Below are 13,557 nucleotides of genomic sequence, written 5' to 3'. Positions count from 1 at the left end.
ACCAAGCCCCTGGTATGAGGCAGGCATGTGGGATTGCAGGGACTGTGGGAGTCCTTTAAATAGAGGGGAATGAGAGGGTGGCACACAGGCAACTTGTGTCTTCTTCTCTGCTGTAGTGTTTGGAGCATAGTGTTTGAAGGACTCTCTGGCCACACTTAGTTGATCCATTTATTAAATTCCTGTCTGTTGCTTTTTATTCAGTTAAAGTTGTTAACTGAATGATTGTTTGGGTAATTGGGAATAAAGAAACATAACTCCCTTCTCTTTCTCTCTCTTTTCCAAAGCCATTCTCTTCCTTTATGTCATACCATTTTCTTTCCTTAATCAGTGTGTTTTTTTTCTCCACTGCCTTTCTTTCCTTTTGCTGCCCCATCCCAGTCTCCATCCCTTCTCATTGGTACCTGTCCCTTTTGTACAGCGTAAATGACTGCATAAAGTGCACAGCTGTGGAGAATCAAGCCTTCAGTTTCTGTCACTTCCTGGATCATTCTGTAAGTTCCTTGGAGCCATCCTGCTACTGGGAGGCCACAGGAAACTACAACCAAGCCTTCACTGGCTATGGAGGTGAATGTGACAGCAGGTTAGTAAACACTGTTACTGCCTATACCAGCACATTTCAAATGGTGAGTCAACAAACAAAGGGATATTTATTCTCCTCTGCTGCTATTCAGACAACAAGCAGAATGTTTTGGATGTTGTTCCCTTTACAGGAATCGGAATGTTCTGTGACAGTTGGGCATTGGCAGCTCATTCTTCATGGTTAATGAGAAAAATCACTCTCATGGGGTTCCTGTGATGTTGGTTAGGGAGTAGTAGATAGCCAGCTATCTTGTATTGTAACCAATGATTACATTATTTCCTCCTCCCCTCCCTTTCTTTGAGAGTGTAATTGATGGCTGTGGAAGGGACAAGAAAAGTAGTTTAAATAGTAATGTCCCAAAGGAGAAAGTGGCTATATGAAGAGTGTCAGAGAGAACTCTAGTAATGCTGGGTCTAAGTCTGCTTTCTCTGTCAATTCCAGTTCTTGTACTTCTCCATCGGATACAGCTGTGAGTGTGTGTGTGTGTGTGGATATAGATATATATAAAATATAACTGTATTGGCCTGGTCTACAGATGTTCTGATATCCTGCATCCTTGAAAGAGGCAAGTTACCTGTCCTGCACCTTGAATGCGGAGGTGACGCTTAATCGTAAATGGAATAGCACGAACACTGACAAGTTTCTCCTAGGCAACAACTAGACTGAAAAATTTGCACTCTAAATGCTGGAAAGTGCATGTATTGCTGTTTGAGCGAGAAACAAGTGTCTAACAATGTGTTTAATAGTGTAACTGGAAAAACTTCTGATTAACAATTACTGATGAAATATTAAGGGATAGAGATAATTTAGCTAATTTAATTCCAGATTTGCCTACATGTAGATTAATAAAGCAACTGTTAGGAAATCTAACTTTTTCATTTGTGTCCCTTGGTCTCCCTCTTTCCTAAACGTACTACGTCACTGTGTGGGAGGTGAGATTAATTTACATATGCACCTCTATCCCACAGAAACTATTGCCCAAGAGGGTGTCTTAAAATGATAGCAGCAGGACACTGTTAGTGAGAAAGGGATCCCACCATGCTTAATGTATTCTAAATCCAGATATCTCATTCATTGTTGAAAGGCAGCCACACCTGGGGTAGAATACATGGCAGCTACTGTGTACAGTGTGTGTGTGTGTGTGTGTGTGTGTGTGTGTGTGTGTGTGTGTGTGTGTGTGTGTGTGTGTGTGTGATATGTGGTGGTGGGGAGAAGGGTTATATGTATTAGGAACAGAAGAATAACTTCTCCAGTCGAAACTGAAGGGGGAATTTAATAAATTGCAGTATAATTACCCGAGTTAGGCTTTGATCAAGCACCCTTGTTCGCACCCATTCTTTGTGTCTTGATCTTCACTGACCAAAAGCAGTCAGGAACTCAGTTTTCTGTCTCATGTGAAAGATGGAATGTCCAGCAGCACAGTGACCCCTAACATCATGTTGGGGTATTGGTTCAGTACTGACTCAAAGGGAAGAGTGCCATCTACTGAATCATAAGCACCAATTCCTGCTAGCACCTGTTTCCTTGGAAGTTTCTGTCATGGTTACAGGTTTAGCTGCACCTCTGTCCCCTTTCTGGTCTCTGAGAGCACCCTCACAGTTGACATGCCTCATGCCTTTACCTCTCCTGGGGTGGCATTCTACAATTCGCACACTTTGACTGGGCCCTGGGCTACAGCGCTATGTATCAACTATGCTTACCCAGCAGATTGGACTGAGTTCTGGCACCTGTGGTTCTTCCCGTCAGGAGTTCTGTGGCCAGTGGTGAATATAGTGGCCAAACAGCTTTCCTAAAACCAAAGCATTGTTTGTTTTAACAGTAGCAACAAAGCTTTAGAGAAAAGGGATTTTAAAGCTGTCTTTGTGCCTGTCTATTTTACCTAAAGGTTTGTCCTCACCTCGTGGTAAGCTAGGCAGGGCTAATTTGTTCATACCCCTATTGGATGCCTGTATCTCATCCTGATTCCTCCAAACATCTCCCCATATCTTGAGTCTTTCTAAACTGCTGTGGTCCTTTTGATCTGGTGGTGTGTGCACACCTTTCCCAGTATGGCACTGTCTCTTAATCCTCGAGCATTTGTGGAGAAATGGCCTATCTTGATTCATTCTTTTTCCTTTCTGCTTGTTTTTTTCCTTACAGCTCCCTATTAAACTAAACCAATATATTCATACAGTATACATCCCACTAATGAGGTCAACATACAGTATTCATAATCATAAATTATTTCAGAGCATCTCCAAATCCGTCAGTTTCCAATGCAAGTATTGACCATACGTGACCCTCCTTAGTTGATGAAATCACAGTCCACAGTGGTATGGCTGCAGAGGCATTAAAACACTTCTGGAGAGTAAGGTGAGATAACTCTGTTAGATTCTGTGCTCTGCATTTGTCCAGTACCTTAGTTAACCTATTGCTGCTGCTCACTGGAGAGAGAGCCTGTTTTAAAAATGTAGAGGACAGCTTGGTAGTCCAGTGGTAAAATATACTGCTGATGCTCAAAGGTTGACTCCCTCACTCTTCAGGTTGGGAGCACTGTGTAGGCAGCACTCAGCCCCTGGGGACAGGGAATACCCTTTACCCTTGGGTGACTTCCTTTAGCTGACACTCACCAGAATTGATGGGTTTGGGGAGGGTAACTGCATGTTCTGAGGGTATGTTGCTGTGCTACAGGACTCTTGAGGGAAGAGGTGAAATAAAGGTATAATGGGAATATTTTCCCTCCTTTCCCCCCCATCTTTTTTTAAATCCCAAACTGCAATAAAGTTGCTAAAGCGTAAGGGAAGCAGGTCTGAGAGCAGTTGTGATTCTGAAAAGTCTGATCCGATTGAGGAGCTGTTGCATGCTGTCATGTTAGAAATCAACTCTTTAGTAAGTTTACGGATCTATATGAGACTCTAAGTGTTCCTTTATAACCATTACAGTCTTCGGGGCACATAGTATGCATATACTTTAAGTACTCATAAGGTAGACTGCACTATCATCTCCATATGCTTCTGTGAATTGATTGCTTTCTATTTTAATGCTACCTTAAAGGAGGAGAAAATTTAGTGTTAGCACTGTGCACTTCTACAGAGCCTGTCTTCTGAGCATCTCAAAACACAAGGATCTTACAAAGGTGGCTATGTTATTGGATGAAGGCCAGTTGCTATTGTACATCCCCTGTGGCTCTCAGCAGTATAGCTGATAAATCTTGTGGGGGGGGGGGGGGGGGAAGAGCGTTGTTCTCTATCAAAGATGGTAGCAAATTTTTCAGGCAGCCTCATGTCTAGCTTCTGTACCATTGTCACAGGTAGTGTACATGTCTTTGCTGGAGAGGCCAGGTTTCAAATGAAACTTCAATCAGGCCTCATATAATCAGTTATCATAGCTCAGTCCAAAAGCATGTTGGTTAGTTTTCATGGTAATTTGCCAGTGTACTAGGTTCAAGTGCCTGTGTCAATGTTCACCACAGTAACATCTAGTAGTGGCTGACCACTTGCTCTGAGGATGGCTAGCCTGGAAAAATATACCATCAATGAACCCTACTCTGGTCCCTTGCATGTGGTACTATGTGTGAAATCATTGCAATAAACTGTGTGGTAGACTCAGACAATTACTTTACCATCATGTGAGACTTTATCAGTAGCTTACAAATCCTGGTTGCTGAGAGGAGTTGTGCTGTCTCATTGAAGTGGCAAGTAGATGATTGAACAGAAGGCTGCAGAGCTGTATCTTAAAATAAATTTTACATCTACACAAACTGCCTAAGGAAATAATGAGTTTCGGGGGAGGAGGGGGTAGTTTAGAAAGCGGATCAGTATTTCCAATTGGTTGAAATGTGCCCTTTTACCTCTTAGCCCAATTCACTTAGGCACAGCAAGGATTTCAAAACATGGTATGCATGATCAGCCATTGTAGGTTACAGTATCCAGGCCCAATGGAAAAAGAGTATTTCAGCCTCTTAACTTTCCTTGGGTTTTGCTGAATTCCAACCACACCTGTAAATGTTATTTTAACCTAGTTTTTTAAGGCTTAGTTGACACTGTCTGTTCATTGGTGTACACTTACTATTTAGACATACTCTTACATTGTGATTGGGCTATCCTGTGTGGTATGTGCTTGCTTCCCAAAGTCCTCCTGAACTGTAGTGGGAGTGAAATGAACGGCAAACGTTAAAACTGATGGATAAGTTTCAATATGTGGATAGCATGGGTGTGAGTTGGTGGAAATCAGGGAGCATGTATCTTCTGCCCTAAGCTCAGTGAAAGTAACACACCTTTTTATCTTTGAGAAAATGGATATTGCTTTTTATAACTTGCAGTTTGTAAATCGCATATTACGTGGCTCTCACTGCAGCTCCTCAGGAGAGAGCTGTTGCCTTGTTTGGAAATACCACCCTCTCTGCTTAGAGTGGCCAGGAATGGGAAAAGAGACTTAAATGATTAATCAGTAGAAACTTGACTATCAATGGTAATGCCCTGGTACTGGCTCTAGTCACTACTTCAGGCTGATATCTGTTTGGGGGCATCATTTCCTTCTTGCAGCCTGTCTAGGCTGGATAGTTCAGCTAAGTACCACTGCTTTGAAGAAGCATTCTGCTTGCAATGGCCAGTCCCATAGCTGGCCTCCAGAGCTGGTCGTAGACAGCTCTTTATTCCTGGTGCCCTATCGTTGGGTGAGTGCTGAGTCTGGTGGTGATAAAGTACGTTTTTTAAAAATAGATTTTTCTCTTTAAAAACAGAAAGGGGTTTGTGTGGTAGGATCCTCCTATTATGGAATGGCAGTAGGTGATTACAAAAGGAAGCCCTTAGTGACAGCTGCACTTCCACTAAAATATGTAAGACACAGACTCTTAACTGATGTGTTTACTGTAATGATTGTCTCGATGGCTGCAAGAGTAGAAGAAACTGCCCCATATGTCACAATACAGATGTGGGGTGATCCCCTTCCCCTCTGTTGCTATTAATGTGCCCCTTCAGTGGGAGAAAGTATGGAATACTGGAGTGGGAGGTTCTGTGGCAGTTGATCCCTCCTGGCTAATGAGTAAAATTGGCCTCCCCCGAAGGAACGGGGAAGTTGCTGATACTGGCTTACAAAACTGTTTACAAAAGGAGTTTGTGCCAGTGAACCAATAAGGGGGAATATTTCTTTGTGCTTCCATTTCTGTGAGAAGTCACAATCACCTGCCATCTAAACTCTCAAAGAGGGAGTTTGCCTTTGTTTGTGCTATGACAGTGTTAAATACTGGTAATTGGGGAGCTAGAAAATGGGTTCCTACAGATGGTGATAGGGCAGCAAGGGATGGTTTTCTATAATACTTCTTATCTTCATATTTCTCCACAGCATCCAGGAGCCCAACCCTGCCATCAGATGTTCATGCTTGCATGACCCAGATTACAAATATCTGTATAGGCAGCAGCGTAGTCTTCATTTGTTCTGCCATGCTGCGTACCAGGAGAAAAGTAATCTGATCTACACCTTGAATGGAAAGGGAAAACCATATAAATGGGGAAAGCATTGAAGAACCATGATTATATTGAAGACACTGCAATATAAATACTGGTAAAGGTGTTCTATTGCTATTTATCTTTACATGGGTTGCTAGTAGTGATCATTTATAGGTAAGGCTGAGTTCCAGTTTCTATACTACTGCCGCTTTTTCCAATTGATTATAACTTTCCTGAACTAACTTTTCTTTTCTCTTTCTGGTTCAAAATTTTTCAGATTAGTCTCAGCTGAAAAATGAATGTTTATTTTGGGAAAATTTAAACAAAATTGTTCCAACGTTCAGTTAAAGGAAAGTATATTTTTTCCATCTTTGCCTTTGATTAACTTACACATTTGAATAGTTGGTGATTTGGGGAGGATGCATTTGTAAAGATACCAAAGTGTAGGGAAGGCCGTCAATTAAGGATATCTTTATTAAAGAATCCATTAGTTACAGCCACCTCACTTTAAGGTGTCAGGTAAAAGTGCACTGTGAGGTTTTTTTTTTAAGCACTTGAGAAAATCAACTACAAAAATTAGCATTGATGTGATGTTAAAGTCACAAAATCAAGAACTCTCCTTAGGAAATCTCAAAAGTTAAGGTTTTACCACAGTGTTAACTCAGTCACATTATTCAAATATAGTACTTTATATTGTAGTTTACCTTCTGAATTGCAAACCTTATCATATTACTATGTAACCTATAATATATTTTACAGGATATACAAAGTTATTACAGTGGTAGGAAACTTAATGTTGGCTATTTCCTTTATATGTGAATGCTTGATTTCTCAGCATTAACTGTAATTCTTGCATTTAATAGTATTCCTGTTTATGAATTGCAGTAGTCATTGGAGGGAGGTTAGTTTAATAGAATAACTAGATAAATGTGTGGCTAACAGGTATTGCTTTAACCCAAGCAATTTTTCCCATTTTTTCATAGTATGAGACATACTTAATACAAAGACTGTCTTGCGGACTGCTTCTCCTCTCATTCACAATCACACAATATCTCTGTGGAACTACAGTTGCTTAAATAGGAAGGTGTTTAATGTATCTTTACTTTTTTTTTAATGCTATTTAACAGGTGGAAAAGAGAAGCCAGCATGTGACCAGACCACTTTTGGGAATCTGATTTAAGGTATAAGTGTTGATGTGATCATCTCCTCTTATTTCTAGTCTGCCTGATAGTAGGTTAATACAGCAATTGCTAGTAAATTTTAAATTCAGCTCGCTTCTGTAATAGCCAGGTGGGGAAGGTAGGATTAGTTTAACATGTAGATCATATCCCAGATCACAAACTGCCAAGCAAAGGTCTTTGCAGAGTGCACAGAGGGCTCGTCTGGCTGGAGAGGAAGTACTGGAGGTTGACTGACAAGTTGAGTCAGTGACCTGAATATGGCAGTTGTGCAGGGGGAGTAGACTCAACTGAAGGCTCCATTGAATGTCAGTGACCTGGTTATACATACTCTGGGATGGGAAAGGAATGAGGGTGCAGCAGAGAGCTCGTCCAAGGCAAGGGAAGTGCTGGACGGTGGGAGACTGGCTCTGGAAGCTCAGTGAGGGGATGGAGACCGAGGTGTAGAGTCACAAGGGAGGAGAGTTGGTGGCAGGCTGGCGCAGTGACTAGGCTAGGAATGGTTTTCAGTGGGTCAGGCATGAGAGTCTAGTTAAGGATTTCCGAGGGGCAAGCGATGGGGCAGACGGTTTGGATTGGGAAGAGAGGGTGCAGCAGAGCTTGAGTGGGGGTGGGATACGATGTAGGGCGCTTGTAGGCAGGTTGGGATGGGAACGGGGGTGTGGTAGGGGGATGCTGAGGGGCAGGGGACGAGGCTCTAGGGGAATACAGGAAGGGATGGGGTGCAGGGGGATACAGGAGGGGTGTGGGATGAGGAAGGGATTCTAGAGGGGTGGCAGGCAGCCGGGCTGGGTGAGGGGCTCGCCCAGCGATGCTCCGCGGGGGATGCTGAGGCTCGTGTGGAGCTGGCCCCTCCCCCGCCCTGGGGCGGTGGTGGCCATGCCGTGGCTGCTGGGAGCCTCCTGCGCTGGGACCCGGTTGTGGTGGGGGGGCGCTTGGCCCGGCTCGGGCGGGTGGCTGGGAGCCGGGATTGGCTAGCAGGGGCCCGTGTGATTGGCGGCTGTGGAGAAGCGGCCTGGTGGGGAGGGCGCTGATTGGCTGCGGACGAGGAAGCAGGAAGGAGGACGGAGGGGCTTGCTGCTTTCGGGGAGTTCGAGCCGAGCGGCAGCGGCGGAGGAGCCTCTTGTCCCAGCCGTAGTGGCCGCCTGCTCCCGGCCTGTGTGCGCTGGGCGGCCGCGGCGGGAGGGAGGAGACTGATCGCGACGCCCCGGGGGGCCCCCCCCCATCCCCATCCCGCAGCCGGGAGGCTCCGGAGGAGGGGGAGGCGGCGGCGGCGGCGCTGACGCAGCAGCGTGGAGCCCGGGACTCGGGCGCCCCAGGGGGGGGTCCAGCTGCTGGATTCCATCCCGGCCGGGGCCTCCGGCTGCCCTGGGCCCCGACGGGCCGGGCCGGCCACGGAGCAGCGCGGGAGAGCGCGGCGGTGAGTCCCACGCGATGGTGCTCGGGGCTCCGCCCGCCCCAGGATCCCGCACGACGGAGGCAGTGGCGCTTGGCTGGCTCCGTCTCCCCGGGTAACTTCCATTGCGGAGCGGGGTGATGGGAACAGGTGCCGCCGAGGGGAGGGGATGCAGCTCCCGCCGCCCCCGAGGCGGTTCCTCCGGGACGCCCCTGCCCAGGGCGCCGGGTCGGGTCGGGAAGACGAGGAACTTTCCGCCCGGATCCGGCTGGGGGAAGGCGGGGGCTGGTTTACTCCGGCGGGTATCCGAGCCCCCTCTCCTGGGGGGGTCCTCTGCCCGATGTGGGCGGGCGGGCGGGCGGCCCGTGCTTGGCGGCTTGAGGTGACCGATAATGTGGGGTCGGGGCGGCGGAGCCTTTTCTCCCCCCTGCCCTGCGATCTCCGCGTGTGCTCGGGGTGGGGGATCCGGCTGCGTCGGCCTCCCAGAGCTCAGCCACTGTAAGGAGCTGCCCCCTAGGACACTCGCTCTCTCCTGAGCTCGCGAAGCGGGGGCGGGCGGGTCTGTGACCCTTAGGCTGCGAGATGGGGGGCGATCTGACCGCAAAAGGCGTCCTGCTCCAGTCTGGCACTTGGGCGAGCTGAAGGACATTGTGGGTTGTTTCCATTTTACCCCGCCCATCACCCTGCTGTCTGAGCGGCTTCCCTTTCCCCAGAGAGTAGAGGAAATGGCCTTTGTGGCAGGTGGGTTGAGCTCTGGTTGTGAGTGCCTGGTATCATCCGTCCCATATCATATCTGTGACCAGGCTGTTTTGCTCTGGGATTAGCTTTAGGTTTAAAGTTATGTAATAAAACAATTAACTTGGAAACTCCAAATCATGTGGAGAAGGGCATGTGATGGGCTCAGGGGGAAGCACACAAATGAGGTTTGTGCTCCTTGGCCAGCTATTTCTTTTCCTCTGTCTCTCTAAAGTCCTAGGAATATTTTACAATTTGCTCATTCTGAGATGGTTACAAAATCTATACAGAAACTTCTATGTTTTTTTGGGGGAGGGGAGAATATCTGAGACAGATGTCCTTATTAAAATGGCTCTAAAGGACAAAGACAAACAGAATGCTTGATTCCTAGATGTTGGGCAACTTGACAGGCAATTTAAAACGGGGAAAAAATTGTAGAAGTGACTAAGCATTACAGTCTTAAAGGGGAAAATGTTTGAAAAATGAATCTTGATGGGTTTTCTCTGGAAAGAGCAAGAAACAGAATCACTTGATATTGATTCAAGTGGCCTGTGTTAGCAAGGGGGGAAAACATAAACTTAAGTTTGTATATCCTGTGGTGCATGTGTTTGAAGCAACACCATGTTAAGAAAAATGGAGAAGGAATTTGTTATAGTGGACTGCCCACAGAGAATGAAAACAAGGTGTCATTTGTCTCCCCCTCCAAAGAAAGATTATGGTTATCTTAACGTGATTCCAGGGCGAAATGCCATAAATTTGGATTTATGAGTACATTAAATGGAACACCTAAATAGATGGAGAGCAGATTGTATATGCTCACTATATAATTTCTTATGCAAGTATCAGGGCTTTTGGTGTTTCATGATAGTGTTTGTTTTCAAGTATCTTTAAAGTAAGATCTAGGGCACTAAATCAGTTTTATAGTTTGTGTATATATAATGGTAGGTATTTAGCTTGTGTGGCTTATTGTGAGCAGATTGATCTTATGGGTATGCCAGAAATTAGAATAACTACACTAAGTATAAATGTTCATTAAGTAGATAAGTTCTCAAACTTTCTCATGGAATGGATCATGTGTTAATAGAGTGACTGGACCATTCCTTTGTTTTGAATGAATTATGTCTGGCACCTAAAGCAATAGTTTACATACAATAATATTATTTATTACATTTAACTGACTTTACTGTAATAAGAATTTGTTCTGTTTGGGGTATATGTGGATTAAATCCACCGTCTCCTTTGCTCTTCACTTTAAATGTTCCTCCTCTTCCCCTACACATGCTGCCCATTTGCATGGTTCCCATCGTCCTGGATATTCTCTCTCCTGTTGGTGGCTCTCATTGCTGAGAGAAGCTTGTTTCTTTTGTGTAGCAGTGGCTTCTAATAGAGGCAGCTTCACTGGCTCCTTCTTTCCAGCTGCTTCTGCAAGACACAGGAGCCAGCACCATGTGACTGGCCAGATCTCTGTAGACTAGCAAGTGCTCTCTGGACTACGATTCGAGAACCAGTGAGCTGGATAAATGGAGATGCTAAAATCCCAGGTTATTCCTATTACAATCTGCAGCTCCTTCTACGGTGCATCATGGCAACCCAGTCTCTTTAAAAAGAGCAAGTGATATTTTATGAGACAACTTTGAAAATGTTAAATTTAGAACTTATTTTCCCAATATGGTACGTCTTTCTAAAGAGATAGTAGCCTGCAAACAGGATTTTTCTTAAGAGTACAGCTACTGCTGATACTTATTCCACATCTGAAGTTATAATCATCAGGAGCAGATGAACTTTTAAGAAAACATTTTTGGGCAGTTGGTAGTACAGTTAATTGACCTATCCATCAATCTGTCACAATTAGAATATGGTAATTCCAGGCTATTACTTCTAAGCAGAGCTCACTGCATTGTGTGATTCTGTGTCTGCAAAACTGTGCTCCAGAATCTGAGCTTTCATTTTAAAAAATGTAAGTTTCTAGCCCTTATGGTTGTGAAGCAAACCTTCCGAATGTGATGCACTGGGCACTATGCATTTCCTTTGAAATCTAATTATAACTAAAATGCCAGCATTAACTAGTTCACTGCTGATCATTTTAGCAGAAATATCCAGCTAATAATGTGCCTATCCCACAATCTGAAATCATTCCCCACGCTTTCTCAAGTGCCAAATACCCCAACTGTCCCCTGCTGAGCTGCCAAAAACTTCAGATTCCTTGACAACTTCTATGATGCAGTTTTGCAACTTCAATACAAAATTATGTTAAACTAATCTTAATTTTTAATTTAGTCAGATTAAACACCTGGAATGTTGCATTAATTGTTTGTATTCATTTTCATATTTAATTCAGTAAATCGCTCTGTTTTTAAATGGAGCGGAAGCAGCTTCTGTTTCCAGGCTGCTGTATGATGAGTGCTGCAGAATCCGGGATCCTTGATGCAGAATTTAGGTTGACCTCACTGAAATACAGCCTTGCTTATAGATGTACACTTTAGCTTAAAGACCCAGAACTACTGTTGAGGGAAGAATAATTTACTATGGAACTTCATGTGTAGTCTTATCTGGATGATCCAGTTTGCTATCAACTAAAACAGTTATACTGAACAATACAGTGCCATTGCCTTAGTAAAATACTTTTGTGCCATCATGGATTTTGTCATTTGAGAAATCGACAGTTATAACCAGTGACTAAAATAGTCCCACACTTACCTTAGCATTTGGCTTGGTTGAATCTGTAGTTGATGTTGAAATTTGACACATTTGAATATGGGGTCAAATCTTGGGGAAAAAAATATGACTTAGCCCGCTTCAGATTTCTGGCATTAATGTTGATATGCATTTTTGATATAGCAGCATTGTGGGCTGATAATACTGGATTTTGAGCTGGAATTTGGTTACTTTCAAAGCCTCTGAAGTTGTACATCACAGCATTTAAAGTGGCTTACAGTAACTTTTTGTTGTTTTTTAATAAAATTTAACTTTTGTCACCGTCGGGTCACTTCTCTGATATCTTTGCTACCTTATTCATTTTCATCATTGGTTGAAACTAGGGGATTCATTTAGCGTTATGTCTTAGCAATAATTGTCATTGTGCAGTGTGTGTGTATTGTGAGCAGCTATTCTTGTGCTTGTGCAGTACGTGGTTATTTTACTGAGATGGTGATGAATAATTATTTGGGAAATGTATTCTCTTCTTCAACACTGACCTTATATACTTCAGTATTGAAACCAAACTCTTAATAGCAGACCTATCCAAAATAAACAATTGAAAAATTAGAAATCCTAGGCAAACATAGGCATGCAGTTACATTCTGTCATTAAACTCAGGCCACAAGAAAACTAGTATATTTATTGCCAATGATCAGACTTAGTACATCAGAACTTTAAGAGAATCCTCAAAAATGTCCAAATATATATATACACACACTTCACCGAGCCACCACAAAACACACCGGGGGGGAGGGGGGAATACACACAAAAACCACCATGGAGAGAGAACCCACTTCACAATTAATCGATCGAACTAATTAAAAGTCTCGAGTGTCTTCCTTGTGAATAATGAAATGAAAACAGAAGTTCAGAAAAATGGTAAAGTTAACTTGGAAGCATGCCACAGAAAAATGGACGCACGTCAACAAACATTGAAGCAAGAAAAAAACATCAAATGCTTAAAATACACATTCTACATTTTATACCACAGAATATGCCATGATCAGGGATAACTGATATTATTATTTATATATTATGACTATTAGGGAAATGTTAGTAAAAATCTTTTGGGATTTCTCTCTACATTCCATGGGATTTCTGAAGGGCTTTTTCCTCTTTGCCAAAATGACATTTAAGAGTATGGCATCAAGGCAATTGATTGCTTACAGCAAGTAAACTGGCTATGATTCCCTAATGCCAGTCTAGTACGTATCTTCGGATATTTCCCCAAACTGTCAAGTGTGTGGAACATATTAAAACCTTGGTTTTAGGTGGCATCTGTGATAGAATGCTGTGTAAGTTCTTTAAAAAGAATGTAAATAGCAAAACATGATTTAGATTGTAAACACTTTTGAGGGGGGGATATCTTAGAATGTGCATGGTGCCTAACCCAACAAATTGCCATTCTTAACTGGGGCAAAAACATGCTATTTACATATGTATAAATACATAAACAATAGCACCCGATCTGTACCTAGTCTGTACGTGCTAATATAAAAGTTAAATCATAGTGGTCTTCGCTACTTAAGTTCATGTTGTGGATCC

At 43.6% G+C, this 13,557-nt stretch overlaps 2 protein-coding genes across 3 annotated transcripts in view; one reads left to right on the top strand and one right to left on the bottom strand.

The window, feature by feature from the left end:
• Window positions 1–8,158: 8,158 nt before the first annotated feature.
• LOC128836153 (collagen alpha-1(I) chain-like) lies at window positions 8,159–9,229 on the bottom strand. Its single transcript, XM_054026171.1, has one exon. The coding sequence runs from the start codon at window positions 9,227–9,229 to the stop codon at window positions 8,159–8,161; it is 1,071 nt and encodes a 356-aa protein (XP_053882146.1).
• The window catches only part of BAHD1 (bromo adjacent homology domain containing 1), a 63,605-nt gene continuing 58,446 nt past the window's right edge, over window positions 8,399–13,557 (top strand). Inside the window, exon 1 of one of the 2 annotated variants that reach the window (XM_054027424.1) lies at window positions 8,399–8,604. The gene's annotated coding sequence lies outside the window, so the exon portion shown is untranslated. The other variant, XM_054027422.1, reaches the window with a different exon arrangement.

The sequence above is a fragment of the Malaclemys terrapin genome, chromosome 4, assembly GCF_027887155.1.
Source record: "Malaclemys terrapin pileata isolate rMalTer1 chromosome 4, rMalTer1.hap1, whole genome shotgun sequence".
Lineage (NCBI taxonomy): Eukaryota > Metazoa > Chordata > Testudines > Emydidae > Malaclemys > Malaclemys terrapin.
This window is presented reverse-complemented; position numbering and strand designations above follow the sequence as displayed.